At 49.1% G+C, this 24049-nt stretch overlaps 1 protein-coding gene across 1 annotated transcript; it reads right to left on the reverse strand.

The window, feature by feature from the left end:
- Positions 1–10284: 10284 nt before the first annotated feature.
- Positions 10285–23774, reverse strand: NOBOX (NOBOX oogenesis homeobox; the record flags this gene model as incomplete). Its single annotated transcript, XM_042977225.1, has 13 exons — positions 10285–10586; positions 11315–11625; positions 11950–12172; positions 12385–12470; positions 12750–12862; positions 13030–13057; positions 13160–13316; positions 13924–14493; positions 16025–16389; positions 16503–16617; positions 19260–19412; positions 19499–19782; positions 23533–23774. Coding segments are annotated over 13 exons (2949 nt in total), but the record flags the coding sequence as incomplete, so codon positions are not given.
- Positions 23775–24049: the final 275 nt, after the last annotated feature.

Genomic DNA, 24049 nt, shown 5'->3' on the forward strand with positions numbered 1-24049 from the left:
CTTGCTTTATGATTCCCAAGAGTTTGGGCAGCTTTTCTGTTTGTTACAGCCTCAGAGGTTGTACAAGGGATTAAAAGGAATTGACGAGTGGTAAAAACCCCATTCAAACCTTTTTTACTGAACCTATAAGTTAAGCATAGGTTAGTTCGAATGGATTTGGAAATCCTACTGAGACCATTCGTGATTTTATATTTTGATTTGAATTATGATGAAGGTATCTTCCCAGCTGTTTCATCCGCTTTGTGAAAAGTAGCATGCTATAATGGAAGAGTCCTAGAACCCAAGTCAAGAGACCATCTTGCTGTACTGCCATAGTTCAGCCTGTCCATGTCTCAGTTTCCTTAAGTGTAAAAGGCAGGACTGGACCCAGTAATCTCAAAGTCCTATCCAGCTCTGCAATATAGGATTCTCTATCTCCTACTGGATTGCCTTCCTCGATTGAGCATCATTGTATGATTTTTCACATAGAGCCCTCACATAGTCACCTTTTAAGCTGGATCATTATAGTTCTTCCGTGGACACTCTACTGCTCTGTTTCATCTTTAGGAGTGCCCAGGAGTAGCATTGCATTGCAGCTTTGTGCAAAGGTAAGAATAATGGTATAAACTTTGTCCTCTACCCAATTAAGGATGATACAACACGATAGTCTCATGTTTGTTAACACATTCTGTTTTCTACCCATCCTAAAATATAATTTAGCTGGCTTAATTTTTAGAAAAATTATCACTGCAGTAAGATGGGACTCACTTATCCTAAAGAAGTTGACACGACTGAAAAATCTAAAATAGGGATGGTTTTAGAGAAGTTCAATTGAAGTTTTCACTATTTTCATAAAGCCAGCTTTTTATTATTAATATGATATATTAATATGTATATACTGTATGTAAATTAGCAATTGGTTCTTCTTAATAGCTGTAATAATTAACATAATCCACGTTATTTGTTCAAACCAGTATTTGACTACTGGCCATGTGGCTCGAACAGAGCTGTATCCCAATCTTTATATTTTCTAGGCAAATTCTCCCTTATTTTCCCAAAGAGATAAAATGTCAACTTCTGAATGATACACACGCAAAGAATTTTCTTAGTTGAATGACTCCTTCTTTGTTTGAAGTTGCTAAGGCTTTCTGGATGTCTTTGAAGCTGACATTTGTAAGACTAAAACTGCCTTTAGATATTTAATATGTATTCATTTAATTGGGTTATTCTCACCTAATCTGGGAGATTAAAAGGCAATTGGCTTCTGCCTGTCTTTTGTTTTAAAAACAAAAACCAAACAAAAACTTAGATATGAGTAATCTCTACTCAGTTGAATTGCTAAATTTTCTATCCTTTGGGTTTTGGAGAATTGGGTATAGGTCTACTTATTGTTTCTTCTTTCTTCAGATTTCCATAATTCAACACAACTTATTCTTGAATTCTGATTGATGTCATTATCTTAGAAACAGCAATTTCTTATAAGAGATTGTGCAAACAACCATTACCAACATGTTTGGGACAGAATTACATCTGAGGCACGTATGAATATACAGTGTTTTTGCTTTTGTTTTTTTTTTTTTTTAATTTGTTTTATCATTTATTTACTTTTGAGACAGAGAGAGAGCATGAACAGGGGAGGGTCAGAGAAAGAGGGAGACACAGAATCTGAAACAGGCTCCAGGCTCTGAGCTGTCAGCACAGAGCCCGACGCGGGGCTCGAACTCACGGACTGCGAGATCATGACCTGAGCCGAAGTCAGCTGCTCAACCGACTGAGCCACCCAGGCGCCCCTGTTTTTGTTTTTGTTTTTAAGCAAAACCATGCACATGGATAGTGTCTTCGAGAGACATCAAGGATAGTTCTTTATTGCCCTTTTCTGGATTGTAACATGCCTGGAGCTTAGCAGATTTATGCTGAATTATTTCCTTTGCGCCCTTGACCACACTGAATTTCCATCTATCACTTTTACCACTAACACAGCTTAGAATGCTGTTCTTTAAAATTTATTTTCACCATTAACTCTTCACTTACAGTTAACTATGATCTTAAGTTTTTTTATTGTGTACTATTTGCTGTGGTCATTTGTAATAATTTTAATAATTTCAGCCTACATGTTAATATCTGGAAGGCTCACAGTTTGAGATGTATTTATTTCCCCTAATTTTGCGTTGTCTCTGAAACAATTCTAGATCCATGATTCAAAACAAAGTGGATATTGGTCCCATGATGAGTGATTTTTTTTTTTTTTTTTTTTTTTTTTTTTAGCCTTTGGGATAGAAGTTGGTTAAAAGTCTTTGAAAATCTAAAAGAAAATATACTCACTGGCTCCCCTTCTTTCACACGTAGATTTATTCCCTTGAAATGAGCCCAGTTTCCTCTGATCCCTTGTTGCTCTATCTATAATAGTCTGTACTCTTTTAAGTATTAAGTGATACTCCCCTTATCATAACTTTCTCTCGTTAATGACATTAGAAATGCAGCAGTTGGGTACGGTGGCCTTTTCTAGACAACTACTTCTCACCCACCCACCCCAGGACACATCGCTGAGACTTGTGTTCTTCAAACCTCTACATAAATGTCTGTTGGTTCTATCACTAACAGTGCAGTGATCCTAGAGTTTCATTTGCTGTAAACATGACTCAGGAGCTGCGTGATTCCAGCAACTCCAAGGCTGGTGTTGAATGTAATCCTCTAACTCTGAAATCAGGTGTGGGGGGGGGCAAAGGTTACCAGCCAATGAGCTAACGAGGAACAGATGCCAAGTTCAGTCCTGACTCAAATGTACTGAGAACGTTCTCTGCACTAGCAAGTTTTTGACCCACTTCTTCCAACCCTCCCGTTTTAAATGGCATTTACGGAGTGGACATTTCTCTAGCTGGTCCCTTGGAAGAGGGGGAAGCAAAGCATCCATTCATTGTACCGAATTCCCAGGGAGCGTTGCAAAAAAACGAGGCCACGATCACAAAGAAGACTCAGGGAATGCAGGTGAGTGGACGAGGGTGTTTATTCCTTCTGGGTGGCCTGTGAGCAGAGAATGTGCGGAGAAAAGGAGCTGGCTTGGTGTGCCTATAAACTTTTTCCAAGCTGGCAAAGGAGCTCGGCGGGAGTGACTCTGATCCCTGATGCTTTGTGGATGAGTCATGGGCCTGAGGGCAGAGCCTGCTGCTGGGAGGGGCAGCACCGTCTGGCCCACAACCTTCCCCAGGAGCACCAATGGGCAGATAAATATTTTCCTGGCAGTTTACCCGCGCCTCTCAGAGGGCAATTATCTCTGAACAATGCAGATGGAAATTCAGAAGTACAGTGGGAGCCGGGTCAGCTTACTGCACGGAGGTGGATGCTCTAAATCTGCTCACAGACCGAGGGGCTCTCAGACACCAGGGAGAAAGCTCACAATCCTCTGGAAAAGGAGGCCGCGAGCAACAGAGAGGCCAGGGGTTACTGCGGTAGAGTCCACCAATTCAGCAAGAGGCTTTCACCCTCAGAGAAGCAGACGGTCCCGGGGAGAAGGAAGAAAATGCAGAGGGCAGAGAAAGCAGGGACCCTTGGATGGGGTTCATCCAGGCGCTTCCGGAGAGGTTTCTTATTGAGGTCAGCTTGTGGTGAGGAGGAGGAGGGAGTCATCCACTGTTGGAGTCCAAAGAACCCTCGGGATCTTTGTGTCTAATGGCCTCACTTGTCACGGTGGAGCCGGGAGAGGGGAGGGGACTTGCCTACGGTCACACAGCCAGTTAGTTACAAACTACCAATCGGAATGGCCCTAGCCCGATGTTCTCCTCTAGGATTTCAGCAAGTGTCTGTCATTGTAATGTTCGTGCTCATTACAAAAGGTTGAAGGGGACTTGCGATAAAATTCAAGGATTGAGGAAACAGAACACGGGTGGGCCGATTATTTCGGGGAAAGGGGGAGGAGGTGGAGGTCAGACACGTGGAATTGTTAGTAGCCAGATTTGGCCAGGCCACAGACTGGAACGAAGGTAAGGTGTGGTTTTCACAGCTGTTTGTCATCCTAGCACAGGAGGGCCTTAAAGAACTAGCGGGTCCCCGGAGCACGTGTGCACGTGGGTGTGTGTCTGTGTGTAAAGAGGCAGCTGTTTGCTTTTCGGGTAGGAGAGGACACAAGAGGCTCTTTACTAGAACGTGGAATTTATACAGAGAGACGGCTTTCTCCCCTTGAAATACAATAACACTGGCACTAACAAAAGGAGGGAAAAGATGGAGTTTTCCAGTTGAACATCACGAGAAATGGATGTATAAAATATTTGTTAAAAACATTTGACAACAGTCCTTTAATTTGATGCCAGGGACATTTCTTAGTTCGCCGGGTATGAAAATGTACTTGGTTTCACCAGTTCAAATGATTAAGAGTTAAAAGAAGTAACAGAAAAGTCCACCCAAAATGAACAACGCATCAGAAGGTGGACAAATCGGAATGCCTGGGAACATTAGACGCTTATTACTGTTGAAAGTTCTCAAGGGGGCCCTACAGATGGCAGCCCTGGCAGGCTACGGGGATATGGACTGGGGAAAGGGAGCCACGCTGGAGAGAAGGATGCCCTGGATAGAATTTGATGGGAGGGATGACATGAGCCACAATTGGGCGAAAGTGCACCAGAAAGGACTGTGGAATCTCTGTGGGTGGGAATTCCATTCTCAGATAATAAAACTGTTGGCAGAGGAATGTACTTGAGGCAACTTGACTGAGAGACAAATAAAATGTGAAAACTACAAATGAAGACACAGAGGCTGCAATGCCAAGGCAGGAACCAGTTCCCCTGGACTTCTGTATCTTGTCAATCATACTCCTAGATGCCTGGGCTCTAAAAGCCAGAGTCAGAGCCAGATTTGACATTCTCTCCTCCCTGCCCGCACAAACTCCATTGATGGATTCATAGCATCGCTCACCTTGACCATTCCCCTCATGTTCTCCTACCACTGTTTTAGTCTCAACACCGAATTCCTAGACACTGGAATGACTTTCTACTCCCAAACTTTTGACCCATCTTTCTGGAGGAATGTGCTATATTATATTTGACTGCATCTACTAGGTAATAAGGCTTGGCCAGAGCCAGAGACAGCTTGGCCATCCAGCTCCCACGGTACCCCTCATACTGCCTCTTACACACCCTTCGCCTCCCTCTCCGCCTACTCTGTCCATGCATTCCAGCACCCTTTCCACTTTGATAAGATGCGGTTGGGTGTTCCCTTTCCCTGCTGCCTCTTCTCTCCCCTCTCACAGTAGTGTCTCTGTTTCAAATTAAGCACTGCTGAGTCTTTAAGTCATTTAAACACAGACCTAGGATCTATAGAAAGATTTGATTCTAAATCTAATCTAGGTTACGCCCATTGATTACGCTCACCCCACCTTCTGACCTTCTGTATTCTCTCCCCACTCTAGAATGATCAAAATACGTTGCTTCTTGACGTTGGTGCCTCCTGACATAGGTTTACATCCTGTCCAAAATGTATTTCTTTTGCAACTTTGGGCAAATATTTAAACCTCTCCAAGTCTCTGATTGTCACCTGTCAAATGAATAATACCTTCCAGGATTGTTTTGAAATGAGGTTCCCTATTAGAGAGCTAGCTAGGTAATCAATAAGTGCTAAATAAATGGTTACCATCATCATTAATATTTTGTCGAAGGACCAATTCTGGGCAAAGTAAGGAAGCTCTTTCAGTTCCTCGTGTGATCTTGTAAACACACAAAGTTATCTATCATCAATAGCCTTTTACCTATTAAGGCTCTTTAAATGAAATATTGCATTCGGGAAGCAAGACTCTTATCTGCATTTGGTGAAGTGGAAAATAAATACTTAAGACTTCTCTCTAGATTTGGTTAAGGTATTCTTAGAAAATCATTTAAACCTCAGTGCCTTCCTCTCTAAATTGGGGTAATTATATATAACATGCACAATTCTTTGTTCAACCTCCTCTCCAGACCTACTAACCCAATTTGGCTTTTGATCTTTGCCCATTCAACGCCTCTTCCAGATCGTTTCACCCCTACTGTTAGGCCATTCCTTATCTACCTCAATGCCATCTTTTCTTCTAGCCCATTCTGCTGTCCTTCATTGGTGTTTCCATGAGTCCACCCTAAGACCACTTTGATCCATGCTACACGCTGGGCAATTTTGCCTGGTCTCTTGACCTCAACTAGCATTTTCTATGCCGAAGAGACCAGTAGTTGCTACAGGCCCTTTAGTTCTTGTCTCTCTCACAGAGCCTAATTCCATAGTTTTCTCCCCAGACACATCCACCCAGATAACCACAGGCAATTCGGCCTCAACATACACAACAGACCGGTTTCCCTGTCCCCAACTTTGCTCCGTGCCCATTATGTCCTTTCTCAGTTGACAGAATTTCTTAGTTACAAGGTCTTTTTCCTCTTCCTTTCCTCTTTGACTCCTTTCAACAAATTATCCATCACATCAACATTTATTCCAGCTCTTTAATATCTCTCCGATCGGACCCTCTTCTACCTTTACACCGCCTACTCTCAGCTCTCATCTCTCACTTGGACTGATTCGGTAGTCTTGTCTGGTTTCCCTGCATCTCCTTTCTGAGCCCTCTAATCTCCTTCTCCATTTGTCTTTCTACATTTTTTTTTTAACGTTTATTTATTTTTGAGACAGAGAGAGACAGAACATGAATAGGGGAGGGTCGGAGAGAGAGGGAGACACAGAATCTGAAACAGGCTCCAGGCTCTGAGCTGTCAGCACATAGTCCAACACAGGGCTCGAACTCATGAACCATGAGATCATGACCTGAGACGAAGTTGGACACTTAACTGACTGAGCCACCCAGCTCCCACCCCTGCCATTTGTCTTTTAAAATACAATTCTTGGCGAGTCATGTTCATGAGTTGCAACTGCTGATGTCTCTAATCGTCCACGGATTATAGCTCAAAGATCTTAGCTTTGGACTTGAGGCTTTCCCCACTCTTCCTCACCAGCCTCCTTTTCTACCACAGGCCCTCTACTGGCTGCTCCTACACACACCCCCAGCCACTCTCAACTCCCTGATCATCGTTCCAGTCTCAGTGGCCTTACACTCACTATACCTTCTGCCTGACATTCCCTTTCCTGTCTTCTCTGCTTACCCAAATTCTACTCTTCCTTCATGAGTAATGCCTTGGACTCTGAAACTTTCTCAGCCCCCTCAGACATGGCTGCTCTCCCCTTGTGAATTTTCATCACACTTTGTCCACGGGCGGCCCTGCACCACACGGCCCTCCTGTATTGTAATGGTCCTTGTTGTTGCCACCCTCCCCAGCAAGAGTGCTGTATCTGAAGCTGGAAAGACTTTTTATTTATCTTTGTGTTCACCCGGTACTGGGGTCCCTGTAATTCCCCATTGGATGATGGAATGGATTTCTCTGTCTATATTTCTCAGGACTTTGTTATGAAAGAGAAGAGGGTATTTTTGAAAGAACAATATAAAATAAACTACAAGAACCCCTAAATCTCCCAGACTGTCCCTCTATTCTAAAACAACACCCCTTCCAGGTGAGTGAAGATGTTTCATTTCTAGGAACTCACTCTTCTTTTTTGTTTAATGTTTATTTTTGAGAGCGAGAAAGAGAGACACACACAGAATCCAAAGCAGGCTCCAGGCTCCGAGCTGTCAGCGCAGAGCCTGACACAGAGCTTGAACTCAAGAACCCATGAGATCATGACCTGAGCCCAAGTCAGACGCTTAATCAACGAGCCACCCCGGTGCCCCCAGACTGATTCTTAACTAATCAAGGACATTTAAGACTTGGAGTGGAATCACCCAAAACAAAATTGTCTTTTGCAGCCTGTTTTTATGTGTTCCTTTTATGCAAAAAATATTAAAATACACAGTCAAAAATAAATTATAGTGGACTATCTCAGAAATACATAAGAAATTTGGCTAATAGGAAAAAACATAATAGGACTCCAAGAGATGTCAGAGTGTTTTTAGACAAGTGTGGAGCCTGTAGGGAAGATTATACTCGTGGGCAGGAGGGGATGCTGAGTGAACCAGTTTCCTACAGTGAACCCACGACGGCTCTGGAACCTGAACTGCCAGAAAGCTGAGCAGACAGCTGGAGGCATCTTCCTGGACGGTCTTTGAATTGTGAAGCTCTCACGGACACAGATGTCCTTAGCAAAGGGCTCCAGCCAGGGTTGCCAGATTTAGCAAATAAAAATACCAAACATCCAAATAGTGCAGGAAGCATACTTAAAATAAAAAATCATTTGTTGTTTATTTGCAGTTCAAATTTAACTGGGCATCTTATATTTTATCTGACAAACCCAGCTGCAACCCAAGTGACTTTAGTATCTTTGAACCTGGTATTTATGGCTCTAGGATGTTTTGAAGGAAGAATTAGCCTGGGCTTTCTGACTATAAACAACCAGAATAGTTTCAGACGTAATGAAACTGGTGGTCGATTGCCATCTGGTGGAAAATTTGTGATAGTGCAGGCTTAAATTGAGGGTTATGTCTTTTTCCAGAGTCTTCCTGGAAGGATTCTGCTCTGGCCCACTGCAAAGCCCTGAGGTCCTAGTGCTGACAGGGTGATGGCAAGAAGATGAGGGTGTGGTGGGGGAAGGAGAGGGAGGAGGGGTGCTGGGATGTGGTTTGCCCTGCCATCTAAGGAGACGAGTGGCCTGGCCGTGGCTCACCGGCACACAGATTTTGCTCCTGCAATCCAGGCAAAACCAAAACAAAAGCTAGAGCTAATTGTAAGAAGACCAGCATCCTCCCAAATGAGGATGGGTCAGACATTAAGTGGAACTATCAAAAATAAATTTACACAGGGGCGCCTGGGTGGCTCAGTCAGTTAAGTGTCTGACTTCGGCTCAGGTCATGATCTCACCATCATGACATCACACAAGTTTGAGCCCCGTGCCAGGCTCTGTGCTGACAGCTCAGAGCCTGCTTCTGATCCTCTGTCCCCCTCTCTCTCATTCCACTCTCCCTCTGCCCCTCCCCTGCTTGCTTTCTCTCCAAAACAAATTTTTAATTTTATAAAAAAATTTTTTTAAAGACCCAGCTATGTCTCATAACACAAGTCCTTTCATATCTCAGTATACATATTCTAATCTCTAAATTAAGGCTGTTGATGCCTGGTTGTTGTAGTCCTTGAGTGGCAGGAAGAAAGGACGGCTAGAAGAACAGAGCTACTCAACACCATTGGTCTAGGAACTCGAACAGAGATGTGCACACACATGTTTTTTGGGTAACCAAGAAGTTTCTCCATTTACAAATATTTTGACTTTTCAGTTAGACTCTATAACTATTATGATGCAAATACGTGTAAGTTTTTGAAAAACAAAGTATTTTCCAATAATCAGAGCATTTGCAAGTCCCAAATAGCACCCACACACACACGCCCCAAACGCACTGATGCAGTTTGAATCAATGGCCCTCAAATCTTACCTACTTGGGCACAGTAGGGCCAGCAGATATGGGGTGCTAAATATATATATATATATATATATATATATATATATATATATATACATACATGTATATATATATATATATGTGTGTGTATATATATGTATGTATATATATACATATATATATATACATACATATATATACACATATATATATGAATATCTTCTTCTTGGTGCTCCCACCTCTCATTCCTACTCCCTCTCCCCAAAGAAGAGCTGTGGAAAGATAAGTTCTGGTTCACAACACGGAGACTTGACCTGAAATATCCTTGGGTGTCTCTTGTAATCCTATCCCTACAATGCCCAAATTCCAGAGAGACGCTGGTGCTCAAATTTGCTCAGGTTCAGTCCTGAGTTTGGGAATAAGAGTTCATGTCAGGAGTGAAAAACAGGCCCAAGATGCCTGATTTCCCCTCCAGTAGGAGATGGGCCCAGGAAAGATGCCAGGTTCCATGGGGTCATGCCCAACGGGGACCTCACTTGGGGCACTTAGGACTGCATCCCACAACCGGCCAGCTGAGTGGATGGTGGTGAAAGAAACGCAGCTCTTAGTGGGGAGACACAGAGCTGCGCAGAGAGGCCCAAGAATGCACTAGTCTACCACTTACAACAGACATGCGTTTGTCTGGCAAGGAAAGGAAACAACAGAAATGTACACAGCATTCAGAAATCATAGGGACCATCCCTTTCTCAGGGTGGTCACACAGAGGTGTGGACAAGAGGGCGGGCTGGCCCTCATCCTTCTCCAATCAGGCCCAGCAAGGTGAGCCCACAGAGGGGAAATGTCCGATTTCCCCCGGGTCAGGAGACATCGCTGTCTCCTGGAGGGGGCACCAAGCCTCTCCCGCTCCTCCACACTGCTTGGCCCCTCACTTAGGGGCCACAGCTGTCCTTCTCTTCCACTCGGAGCTCCTCGGCTGCGGGTGGCCCCTCCACACAGGGGGCAGGCTGCTCCTCGGGGGCCCTGCCGAGGAAGGGTCCCGTTTCGGGCCTGGCCCCTTCGGGCAGCCGGGTGACACCTGGGGAAGGCTGCCCGCTCAGGGCCGGAGCATAGGGGGCTGGGAGCAGATCAGGGAAGTAGCCGTCCCCTCCGGGGGGCTGCCCCAGGGCCTGCGGACAGAAAGGACCAGGGAAAGGCAGTTCTGGAAAGCAAGGGTCATTCCAGGGGACTGTACCTGCAGGGTCAAAGAGTGCAGGAAAGGTGAGAGAGGATTAAGCATCTCCCCCACGGCTGGACATTCTCTGTGACAGACTCTCCTCCCCCCTCCTCCTCCTCCCCCCTCCTCCTCCTCCCCCCTCCTCCTCCTCCCCCCTCCTCCTCCTCCCACAGAAACCCAGCTTAGGAACCCAGTGCCAGTGTGGGTGAAGTCCTAGCACCAGGAGCTCCCTGCCCTCGGGCCGGGCACCCTCCTGCCTCTAAGTCCTGAGGTCTGGGAACATCGACACAGAGGGGGTCGTGGGCCAGGCTGAGCGCCCCCTCACGCAGGCAGCAGGGAGACTGGGAACAGACTCTTTCTTCCCCTTCTACTGGAATTTAGTCTTACGACGACGGTTGCGTCTGGATTTCAGAGGTCCGAGTGGCCCGTCTGAATGCTCAGATCAGCTGCCAAGGATTTCCCTCATGCGGTTGCTAATCCTCCACCAATCCCTTCCCGGTATGGGGATATTATTCCCATTTGAGAGCCAGGCAAACCCAGAGTCGGCAACGCTGGGAATGGCCGAGCCTGACTTCAGAACTCCCAGCTCCAAGGCTCTCGCTCTGCCCTGCAGCCTTGCGGGAAACTTAACAAGCACTTCATAGAGACGACCAGGGGCAAGGAAAGTGGTCCACTTGCTGTCTCGGCCAGCCCTTCGGCTAAGTGAGGTGGTCTGCCCCTTGTCACTGTCCTCGGTCATGACTCACCTGCATTCCCAGCAGGTGGCTGAAGCACCGTCTGCCCTGACGGAGGCGGCGGCCCTGGGAAGTAGCCCTGTGATGTCCCCGCACTGGGGCCATAGGGCGAGGTGAAGAGGGGGTCATCTGGCAGCAGAGGCTGCAGGGGGTGGGGCATGGGGAAGGGGAAGGGGTGCAGGTAGGAGAACTGGGGCTGAGGCTGTTGGTAGAGCTGGCTCTGTGGAGCCTGGGAGAACAGGAACGGTCCCGGCTGGGCGCTCTGTTGGTAATCCTGGGGCTCCAGCTCCTCCAAGTATGAGCAGGTGGATGGTGGGGTGACACTGTGGGGGACAAAGGAGTGTCTGGTGAGGCTCACGGGAGCCTCCTCGTTGTGACCACACAGTAGGTGAGTCCCTTCCCATCTCCATGACCCCAGACTCGCTTCCTCCTTTCTCTTCCTGTTCTTGGCTTCTCGCCTTCATGCCTACACTATTGCTATGATATTCTAGATCTTTCCCACTCTAAATCCACTTTCCGTTTAATCCTCATCACAAGCAATATTCCTCGCTTCTCTCAGCTTACCCTTCCCCAACCAAGCTCTGTCTTTTCTCCTTCTATACCCCTCCCACAATAACTCGGAGGACCACCCCCAGTAGGTTCCATACCTTGTCCCCCAGGAGCCATCTTTGTGGCCGCTGTCACTGCCTGGGGTATCCAGCAGCAGAGGCATCATTTGGGGGGTGGGGACAGGGCCAAGGGGAAAAGGAAGGTTGACTCTTCGAACTGGCGGAGGGCTGAAGAGCGGTGGGGTCACTGCTACCCTTTGAGTACTCTCACTCTGTTGGGTTGGGGCCAGAGTGTGCTCAGAGGCCAGCAGCATGGGAGGCTCTAGGAATCAAGGTCAGACGAGTTACAAGGGTAGGAGAAGGAGGCGGCAGATTTAGGGTGTGCCATGCCTAGTTCTCCTTGAATAGGCCCCACTGGACCAAAACACTGGACAGCTTTGGCGCACTCTCACGTCTAGCCAGAAAGGACTTGGTCTTTGCCGTCTTTCCAGCTGCCATTTCCCTCACATTACCCTCAGCGAGTATTCAGCTTACCTGCAAGAGAATCCAGAGGGGGTTCCTGAGGGAAGGTACCAGGCTCTGGGTCCATGGGCACAGCGGCTGGCAGCTCAGTTGCAGAGCTGGAGGCAGACAGAACGAAGACTGGAGCTCTAGTGTCTCTGCATTTAGACCAGGGCTCAGTGCAGGGCACAGGACACCAGATTCCCAAAAACTGCCTTCGTACAAGACCCTGGCAACTTCCTGACCCTCCTCCATCCAAGGTCTCTCTAAATATCGGCCAACAGCTCCAGGCCTCACGGCCAGCTTTCCAATGCGATCTCCTAGACCCCAGGCGCCCAGCTTCTACCCCCTTCCTACCTCTACCTCCTGGGTGATCCGGGAAGAGGAGAGATCTGTACCTGCACTGACCGCTGGCCCCGGTAGGGGCGGGGTCTGCAGGGCTGTCCTTGTCCTCCTTGCCATTCAGCTTCTCCACTTTCCGCCACTTCGCCCTGCGATTCTGGAACCACACCTATAGGGGAGAGACCCTAGAAGTGTTCGAGGAGCACAGCAGAGACTCAGACTCAGGTTCTGACTGTCGCACAATGAGCTGCGGGACTTTAGGAGGTCGCTTTACCACCCTGCTTCAGAGGCCTTTCTCTGCAAGATTGGTTTTATGGAAAGATTCGTCTAGATAGCCGAGGTATCTTCCTCTTCTAAGCTGAGGCTGTGGCAATGTGGAAACAGGCGAGAACACAGCCAGATCGGAGACCTAACCTTGGCCCCTATGGGGTGAGGTCGAGCATCTGCCCTATTCCTTCAAGGGTACCAGTTGGTGGTTTCTCCACACCCTGATGCCAGTTGGCCAGCCCCCTTTACCATGATGCGTTGGGGGGTAACCCCCACAGTCTGGGCAATCTCCCGGCGCTTATCACTGTCGGGGTAGTGGTCTTCTTGGAAGATCCTTTCTAGCTCCTCCAGCTGGTCTGGAAGAGAAGAAACTTGCGTGAGGACAAACAACAGGAGAAAGATGCCTTCCAAATGGGACCATTGTCCCCAACTCAAGGGTCTTCCCAGAGGCTTGCAACAAAGTTCCCCATTGGGCTGGGGCCTTCTGTCTCTCCTGGGATTTGTGGCAGGGAACTGTGTATTTACTTTCACTAATCTGTTCCCAATTTCACTTTTTTTTTCCCCCCTTTTTGAGAAAGGGAGAGGGCCCAAGTCAGTGAATGGGAGAGAAAGAGAAGTAGGGCTCACCCGGGGCTCATGTTTTACCCGAAGCGGGGCTCAAGCTCACCTGATGTGTGGCTTGACCTTACCAGCTATGAGATCATGACCTGAGCCTAAGCCAGATGCTTAATGACTGAGACACCCAGGCGCCCCCCAATTTCACTTTCTGATGAGGCAACCCAATGTTCCCTTTGAGGGTCAGAGGTCGTGGCTCTGCCACAGGTGGAGAGAGGAATCAGGACAAGGGGATGTACAAACTAACCACACTGCAATCTCCTGGAGCTACAATGTTCTGTGTTGAGCCCTCCTTTCCCAGAGAGGACACCTGCACTCTTACATTTCCTTTCAACTTTGGGGACTTACCTGAGCGGTATAGGGTCCGGGTCTTTTTCCGAACTTGGCAGGTCACTTCCAGGGACCTCTTCTGATCTGTGTTTTGGCTGTTCTGAGCCAATGTGCTGAGGAGGTTAGCCAGATGGCAGGGCCCCCGGCCTGACCCACAAGGCACTGGGTTGTGTGCGGCACGGGCTGAGTGGGTGACACCAGGAGATGGTGTGGAGGCCAGACCCGCGGCACTGGGTATTTTCTGCTTACTGGAGGCTGGAGAGTAGGACCTCTTCCCTGGCTTTGCCTCTTTCACTGGGAAGGAACAGCCTTCCCCAGGAGGCTGGGGTCCCGGTGGGGCCAGAGGCGTGTCTTTTTGGAGAGCCCCCGAACCAGATGGCTGGCCCCCTCTCCTGGTATCTGTCCCAGATGGTTCTCCAGGGGGATCTGATGGTGGCTTCTCCCCGGGGACGATGCAGGAGGGGGGCAGTTCCTCACTTGGGGCATCCTGAGTGCAGGGGGCTGAACTCTGCCGCAGTTCCTTTTTTGGCCCAGCAGCCAGGGGCTTGTCTCCACCTTCCTGGCCTGTGGGGACCATCACCCACTGACCTTAGCACCGGGAGAAGGAAAAGCCTGGACTAAGGATGTGCGGCTTCCTGCTCTGCAGCCTGTGTCCCGTTTGGCCTCAACCTTTCACTTGTGCACTTGTCAGAGAGGGTAAAGATTCTAGGCTTGGCTGTTGTAGAGATCAAACTAGATAGCCCGCTGCTTTGTAAAATGTGAGCAAATAGATGCAACCAGAAGGGGGCCTGAGCTCACACACACAGATGGTAGGAGGGCTATCCCGATTTGGGGGGCACTTACTTTCTGGGAACTGCCTTTTCTCCCCTCCCCCCCCCCCCAGACACCTGGCATGTGAGTTGAGGGACAGGCATCTGTTCAGGCATTGCTAAGGGACAAATGTTGAAGCTGGGGGTGAACTTGGAAGAGGAGGGAGAGACTGCTTCTAAGACTGGATCTCATTCCTGCTGCAGGAATGCTGCTGAAATTGGGGGCTCTCCAGAAGCCCAGGCAAGGACAGCAAGGGAACTCAGGGGGACAGCCATTCTCACCATCCACAGAGGTCACTCTGCCCCTGCCAACTCTCCCCAACCCTGTGTGCACCCTCCTGCCCGTCCCTGCAAAGCAGAACCTCACTGTGGCCTTGGGCGCGGGCCACCCCTCCCTGCTCAGGTAAGGAAGTGTGATCCAGCCACACCGGGCGTGCACGAAAGCCCCCTTCCGCTCATCCTCCAGCTCGTCTGTCTGTCTTGAGGCTGGGTCTCATTCACCAGGCACTTACCATGTCCCAGGATCTATGCTAAGCACTTTTCAAAGACTAGCACAGTGTGCACCTAAGCCCCGTGAGGAAGGCACGGTTGATAGCTCATTCTAACAGATGAGGACATACAGATTACAAAATTGAGTGATTTGCCGGAATCGTCCAGCAAAGAGCGCTTAGTCGTCATGCAGAGTCCTTCCTGGGGTCCCCAGAACCTCTCCAGTTCACCTTCCTCACAATCCCCAGATGCTTTATCATTCCCCCTAAATTGGAAAAATTTTAAGTAGATGCTGACTAGCGACTAAGAACTGCTGTTATTTTAATGAAAATTACGTAAGATAGACCATCTAAAGGAATGCGAATTTCTAACGACGTGTAAAGAAAGGTGGACCTTCGGGGGCGAAGGTGCCTTATCAGGTTGTTTCCTAGGGTGCATCAGACCCGTCTAGCAGAACGGGGCCCGGGACTGGTGAGGAGTGGGCGCCGGCCTGCGCGGCGGGGAAGGGACAGGCTGGATGGTGGCCTGGGGAAGGAGGGACACGCTGGGTCGGGCTTCCCGCATTTTAGGCGAGCTTGGAGCCTAGCAAATCTGGTACGCGGTAGGTGCTCAATAAACGAGACCTATCAGCGTGATGTAGCCCCGGTAGGAAAGGGGACGGGTGTCGGAACCTGGACACGAAGGGGCCCGGGGCTCGGGGCCCCGCGTGCAGAGAGATGGGAACCTGCGGGAGGGAGGGCGCGCGGCGGCGGGCCTCCCTCCGCACCCCCAGCCCCGCGGCCCGGCGCCAGACCCCCTTCCCAAGCGCGCCCCACGCTCACCCCGCCGTTCCGGGCAGGGCTCCTGCGCCGGTTCCATGGCCCGAACTCGCGCCGCCGCGACTCGCCGCGCTGCCCCCGCGCCGCCTAATGAAGCCTCGCGGGCGGGCAGGTGCGCGGGGTCCGCACGGGCCCCGGGGCGCCCGAGCCCGCGCCCCTCACCCCGCCGCCAGGGCGAGGCCCACCCGGGCGCGTGGGGCAGCTGCAGGGCCGCGCCCGCCCCCGCCGGCCCGAGGGCGGCCCAGGTGTGCGGCCCGCCGCCCCTCCCCTCGGCCCGCGCCTCCGCGCCGCGGGGCCGCCTGCCCCCGACGGCTGGCGTACGGTCCCGGGAGCTCGGCGGTGACTCGGCACCGGGCCCTCCGTGCAAACTGGGGGAAGGCCACCCACCCTGGGGCGCTCATCCAGGGAGCGCCCCACGCCGGGCTGTCCGCGTCCCCGCGGCTCACCGAGGCTGCCCCGGAGCCCCCACCCCTCCACTCGCCTGAGAGCACAGAGCTGGCCTCCGGCGACGACGAGCAAGAAGGAGCCCGTGCTGCCGGGTAAGCCGCACCGAACCCGCGGCGTGGTCGGGGCACCACCACACACGCGCCGGAGGCCTCGGGGGGCGGCGGGGAGGCCCGGCTGGCCCAGGTTTTGTGGTCGCCCCCCCCCCCCCCCGCTTGGATAGCCTACTGTGATCTTTGAGAACCACGTTGAGCCTCACGAGGGAGCGCTCACACGGGTGATGTTTGTAACTCCTAGTTCATAGCATGTTTCTTGCCTTTAAGGAAAATTCAGAATTTAAAATTCTCCTTGCTGCCTCCTTATGTCTGCGTCTGCCCACCCGTGGGAAGTGCTGGACAGATTGAAACAGGTGCTTGGAGCTGGGCATAGGCTGGGGAGGTGTGTGTGGGGGTGAGGGTGGGGAGTTGGGGGGGGGGGGGGGGTCCAGACCGAGCTCCAGGTGTTTTGCGTTAAGGGTTTAAAAGACTCTGGACACCACGTGCTTTCCTGCTACAATCACCTATCCATCCGTTTCCCTGCGCGCCCGTTCCGTTGAGGGGCTTGGCTTGCACACTTCGCCTTGGAAGAGGGGCCAAAGCTTTCGTTCTTTTTGCAACAGAAACAATCAAACGGCTTAATCTCATGACTGTATGATGAAAATTTCAGGAGTCTGATGTTTCAGTCTGACTCCTCTAAGACTAATGTTCTCGGGTAAATAAGGGGCTTAGAAATAGGGCCCAGTTTCTCAGCCAGAAAGGGAGCACTGGAGGCCTCGTGACCAAGGCGTGGGGAGCAGTGAGTTTACAGGAAAAATCAGAACGGTGATACGGTTGTAAATGGAGCCCAATAGTCTGCTTGATCACACATTTATGGGGCACCTGCTGTATGCCAGGCGCTGCGCACAAGTCCGTTCCTTGCCTGCAGAAGCTTACTGGTGGAGAGGGGGCTTGAACTGCGCTCCAGGTAAGTGGACTGTGTCAATCCAGTGTGGTCAGTGGTGAGTTAGATGTACACACAGGTTCTTAGGAGCACAGAGGAGCAGGGAGCTTTCCTGGCCTAGGATGGAGGGAGCAGGGAAGGTGAGGGGGACAGAGGAGCTGTGAGCTGAAGGTTAAAATGAGGTTGGTTCATTGCAAACCTTACCTTGTCCCAGCCCTACTTAAAACCCTGCAGTGGTGCCTGCCTGCCCAGGAGGTAAAGACCAGTCTCCCTACTGGGACAGGAGGCTTCCAAATCCTGGCCCTTTTCTTTCAGCCTCAGCTTACCTGCTTTCCCGTGCCAAAGTACTCCAGTTTTACTCTTTTGACCCACTGTTCTGAGTGTTCCTAACCTTTCCCTAGGTCAGAATTTTTTTTTTAACGTTTATTCAGTTTTGATTGAAAGAGAGCGTGCACTGGGGAGGGGCAGAGAGAGAGGGAGACACAGCATCCCAAGCAGGTGCCAGGCTCTGAACTGTCAGCACAGAACCCAACTCGGGGCTCGAACCCACGGGCTGTGATCATGACCTGAGCCAAAGCTGGTGCTTAACCGACTGAACCACGCAGGCGCCCCCAGATCAGAATGTCTTAGGGAATTTGTTTAAAATGTGGCTCTCAGGCCACATTCCCAGAAATTTAAATTGGTGGGTCTAGAGAGGGACCCAGAAATAGCCATTGTAACAAGCCCCTCAGGTGATTTTTATTCATGTTAGAGTTTGAGACACTGCTAGACCTTTCAAAAACAAAGTCAATTAAAATCATCCTGGGAGGGGAGAGTGGAGGAAGCAGGTGGTGGGGGCTTATATGGAGGAAAAGGACCTTTTCACCTTCACTGAAGTGTCTGTGGCAGCTAGGAGCCAGGAACACTTAATTTGTTAATGGGTTATCCTACTACGTTAGACTAATAAATCATTCTTCTCTATCACATATGTTGTGTTTGCTCTCACTGCATGGTCGCCCTCTGCCTGGGCGAGGGTTGGAAAAGCAAAGACTCAAATCACCCACAGATTGAACGCCACCCTTAAGAGTCAGGGTCTAATTGTACCAAAGTGTTTGTGTTTAAGGGAATTGGAGATGTTGGCATTTTTCTAAACACATAGATCGCTGAACCTGTTGGGCTTGGAGTATTGCATTAGAAAAATTTAAGGTTTCTTCCTTTGTTGATATTCTTGGCTTGCTGTTGTGTGGCTTTTTTTTTTTTTTTTTTTTTTTTTTTTTTTTTTTTTTTTTACAAATATCGTAGCGTTTGTTGATTTACATGAAAATTTGCTCTAATGGCTACAAGTGAATTTGGCCTCCTAAGGCTTAGGAGAACATCTTCGTGAGTTTCCTTGGGAAGGGGTAGCGTTGTTGATACATGCTGTTAAAAGTTCCCCCTGATACAGTCCACTTACCTGTAGTACTGTTCAAGCCCCCCTTCCAGCCCCAAGGGCAGGAAGACCACTCTTCACAGGGAGGGCGAGAACGTGTTGTTTGAGGAGCACTTGGGAATATTTATTTCTAAGTCTTGTTTGGTTAGATTTCATCTTTGTGATCGTCACACAACTTCATATGCTCACCTGGCTTAGTGGGCGGGGTTTTTGATTTTTACTTGGAGGGAGTGGTTCTTAGTTTTTGAAGTCAAATTCTAAACCACCACTCACCCTCTCATCAAGAGCCATTTAGTCCGACATCTCTGTCTTCCCTTGGAGGAGAATAATGGACAAAAAAGAAACACGTCTGGTGCTACTAAGCAAAGTCAGCAGACGTTTCCTCGGTCTGTGTAGAGCTGACTGTACCATGAGGGTGGGCAAGTGGAATCAGCATTCTTTGTCCTTCTTCTCTTTCCACAGTGAGAACGATAACCAGAAGGTGGCTGGTTAAGAGAAATGTCGAAGCAGAAACAGGGTCGTTTGCTCTCGTTTTACCTGCCACGTCCAGGTGTGGCAGGCCTGGGACCAGAGAGGCAAGAGTAAAGTTGTGAAAGACAGAAATCTGAACGGGCCGTGGGCGGGGAGAGGGCCCAGTCACAGCACACGGGGCGGCGAGGGCCCGGAAACAACCGGGAGGCGAGGCACCTGTCCAAGGCAGAGGGTGGGGGCAGGGGGCCGAGGGCAGCTGGAAGCAGTCACAGGTTCAAGGATCAGGGCGCCCTGAGCCTGAAGAGGGCAAAGGGCCGGATGATCAGATGAACGCTGTGGGCCCATGACGACCAAGCTGATGATGGGTGGTGCCCAGTGGCCTCCTTTGGAAATCCCAGGAAAGGACGGTTTGAGGTCGCCGGTGAGGGGCATTGAGAACACCTGGCTGAAGGGAGCCAGCCTGGCAGGGAGAAAACAGGTGCCGGCATGAGTTAGCCTCATAACCTCTAACCCCCGGGCCCCAAACACTCAAGATTTTATGCTTCTACCAAGAACAGGAACCATGTTTAAGACGTGGGGTTGCTAAGATAGGATGAAAACAGAGAGGGAGGCAAACCGTAAGAGACTCTTTTTTTTTTTTAATTTTTTTTAATGTTTATTTAATTTCTGAGACAGAGAAAGAGCATGAGTGGGGAGGGGCAGAGAGAGAGGGAGACACAGAATCCGAAGCAGGTTCCAGGCTCTGAGCTGTCAGCACAGAGTCCGACACGGGGCCCGAACTCACAAACCGTGAGATCATGACCTGAGCTGAAGTCGGTCTCTCAACCGACTGAGCCACCCAGGCGCCCCAGGAGAGTCTTAAATACAGAGAATAAACTGAGGGTTGTTGGAGGCGTGTTGGGTGGGGGATGGGCATGAAGGAGGGCACTTGTTGGGATGAGCTCTGGGTATCATATGTAAGTGATGAATCACTGAATTCTACTCCTGAGATCCTTATTGCACTCTATGTTAACTAACTTGGATTTAAATAAGGTTAAAAAAAAAAGTCATAAGAGAAAGAGAGGGGGTTGCTGCTGCTTGTTTTTAATCAGCCTGTAGTAATAATAAACCACATTGCGTGTAAGTTTTGTGATTTAGTTAGTACTTTCTCCTCTGAGCCTCTCTTCCCAGTATTCCAGAACTTTGGAGAAACTTCTGTGCCATGCTAGTCTACTCCAGGATGGCGAGGTTCTAGCAGTAACTGTTGCATGGCATCCAAGATGCCTCAGAACCTGGCCCCAACCTTCCCCTGGCCCCCCAGTGTCCTCACAGGCTCTTGTTCTAAGCTCGTCCTTTCTCAGAATGGCTCTTGCCACCTCATGCCTCAGGGCCACAGATGGTGTCATTTTATAGGCATGAAACGCCATCCTTCCCTTTTATTTCTGTCAGCGTCTTACTCATACTTCAAAGCCCAGCCCAGATAGTCTCTGTTCTGTGAAGCCATCTCAACTTTCCACAGCCCGAATGAGCGGCGTCCTCCCACTGTGCTGGGTTAGCCTTGACTTGACCGCGCTCAACACAGGCTGACCTGAGAGCCTTGTATGTTCTCTGCGGGAATGTGAGTTCCTGAGTGATAACCTGCATCTGTTCGTGCCCGGCACTTTCTTCTTGCTTTACAAATACCAACTCATTGAATCCTCGTAATAACCCAGGGAGGTACTCTTATTAGCCACGTTGTATTGAAGAAACCATGGCATAGAGCTTGAGTACTTTGTCAAGGTCACACGGCTGGTAAGTGACACACCCAGGATTTGAACCCAGTTAGTCTGGTTCCCACCCATCCTCCTAGCCACTAGGCTATACTGCTTATTTATATTTCCGTCATGGCCCCTCAGTGCTCGGCATAGCGATTTACACGTTGCGGGGGGAGGGGGGGGCATTGTTCCTTGACCAAAAGTTAATCACCACTGTCAGGAGTTAGGGCAGGAGGATGGGAGGCGGCCCTGGCTCTTCAGGGAGCCACAGTGATGGGAATTTTCTGAAGCTGGGCCAGTGACAGTCCCGTGAGTCTACACGTGAGATAAAATTTTGTAGAACTAGATGTACACACACACACAAACACACGTGAATGTATATCAAGTTGGGGACAGCTGAGTAAGCTCTATGGCTAGTGCCAACATATGTCTCCTGGTGTGACCTTATTTCATACTTACGTACAGTGTTTACCACCACAAGGGGGGAATGGGTATGACTCCGTAGGATCTCTCCGTATCATTTCTAACAATTGCATGTGAATATACAATTATCTCAAAAAATTTTTAAAAATCTTTAATGTTTAGTTTTGAGAGAGAGTGCGAGTCGGGGAGGGGCAGAGAGCGAGGGAGACACAGAATCTGAAACTGGAAACTGGCTCCAGGCTCCGAGCCGTCAGCACAGAGCCCAATGCAGGGCTTGAACCCACGGACTGCTGCAAGATCATGACCTGAGCCAAAGTTGGACACTGAACCGATGGAGCCACCCAGGCACCCCTCAAAAATTTTTTTTGTTGGGGCGCCTGGGTGGCTCAGTCGGTTGAGTGTCCGACTTCGGCTCAGGTCATGATCTCACGGTCTGTGAGTTCGAGCCCCGTGTCGGGCTCTGTGCTGACGGCTCAGAGCCTGGAGCCTGTTTCCGATTCTGTGTCTCCCTCTCTCTCTGACCCTCCCCCGTTCATGCTCTGTCTCTCTCTGTCTCAAAAATAAATAAACTTTAAAAAAAAAAATTTTTTTTGTTGATCCCAGTTTATTGTTTTAAAAATAAATAAACATTTCATTTATTTTTATTTTTTAAATTTTTTTTCATGTTTGTTTCTTTTTGAGAGAGAGAGAGAGCAGGAGCAGGGGATGGGCAGAGAGAGAGAGGGAGGCACAGAATCCTAAGCAGGCTCCAGGCTCTGAGCTGTCAGCACAACGGGGCTTGAACTCACAAACCATGAGATCATGACCTGAGTTGAAGTTGGACGCTTAACCGACTGAGCCACCTAGGTGCTCCATTAATAATTTATGCTCCATAAATTTTTTAAAAAATGTTTGTTTATTTAGAGAAAACATGAGCAGGGGAGGGGCAGAGAGAGAGGGAGACAGAATCCCAAGCAGGCTCCATGGTGTCAGCGCAGAGCCTGACACAGGGCTTGATCTCACAGGCTTCGAGATCGTGACCTGAGCTGAAATCGAGAGTCAGATGCTGAATGGACTGAGCCACTCAGGTGCCTTGATCCCAGTGTTCTGACCACAAACTCAGTTCTTCTGGACTCACGTTTAATTCACAGAAATAACATTTTGTGTATAAGTAGCACTACTAACCTTTTGTTGGCGATAATTTTAAAACATTTAGATTTAAATTATATTTATTTCTTCAGGGCTGTGGATAGGAACGCAGAGGAATGTCTATCTAACTTGTTTTAAAAAGTAAAATAGTGGTGCCTGACTGGCTCAGTTGGTAGAGCATTTGACTCTTGATCTCAGGGTCATGAGTTCAAGCCCCGAGCTGGGCAGGGAGCCTACTTAAAATAAATTTTAAAATGTTTTTTTAAAAAAGGTAAAACAATAACAATGTCTCTGTTATAATAGGAATGCAAATTTATTAGGAAAATATTGATAAATACAGAAGGATTAGAAAAGGAAAAACAATTTTTCAATTGTATTTCAATATTGGTGTTGAAATTCAATATTTCAATATTGAAACAATATTTCAATCTGTATTGTTCCAGCCTTCAGAATTTATTGAGTGACACTGTAATTTAACTAGTCTCCACCTATTGGAAAAAACATTTAAAGCTTTACATTTCTCAAAACTAAAAAAGCAAATTTGTAATAAACCTTCTGATTTTTTGTCTGGCAGACTTTTTTTTTTTTTTTAAATCTCTTCCAATTAGTGATTGATTTTGTCCTTTTCTTTTTTTCTTTTCTTTTCTTTTTTTTTTTTATTACAGTCCCAACCGAACCTGTGAGGAGTCACAAAGTTGTTCGTTGCACAGAAACAGACAGGCAGCTAGGCTGGCAAGTGTTCAGCTAAAGTGTTTCCTCAAGGAGGAGTCAGGGATTCTGAGGTCATAAACTTGACAGGCCAGCAGGGCAGCTTTTAAGAGAGTAGGGTTCCCTGAACACGTTTTTTTCCTCGTGTGGTATCCTGGGGCTAGACCTCTGCCGGTGGCCTGGTGGATTTCTCTGGTGTTCAGGTCTGGGTCGGCAACCCCCAGGAAAAAGTGCTCTGCCAGGGGACCGTAGTGTGTGGGAAGAGAGCGCCGTCTTCTGGCCACATCGTGGTCCTCATGGTTCCGCTGGTTCTTTCGGGACACGGACCCCTGTCCTCCTGGGCTGTGAAGCCATCCTTGTCCCCCATGACCCAGGTGCCCTCCAGGTCTGGTGAGTAGTGTGGAAGGTGAGGTCCCGTCGTGGTCAGCAGGCTCCTCTGCTCTTTGGGGGCTCCAGGTTTTTAGGTCCGCTCATCTTCGGGTGACCGTTCGAAGTCCATGGGGTCACAGATGACCTGCCCCTGTCTTCAAATGCCTCCTGGTGATTGTGTGGACTAGCGTGGTCTAGAAGCTAGGAGAGGCTTCCTTTGCATGGAGCCGGGGAGCGGGGGGAAATCCTGGGCTCGCCTATTGTGAGGTAGAGAATCCAAACGATGGGAGGTGAGCTTGATCGCCTGAGAAACAATTCTGCCCCCAAAACCTGTCGTTCAGTTCGTTGGAAAGACAAGGCAGCAAG

This window comes from Panthera tigris, chromosome A2, assembly GCF_018350195.1.
Source record: "Panthera tigris isolate Pti1 chromosome A2, P.tigris_Pti1_mat1.1, whole genome shotgun sequence".
In the NCBI taxonomy this organism is placed as follows: Eukaryota; Metazoa; Chordata; class Mammalia; order Carnivora; family Felidae; genus Panthera; species Panthera tigris.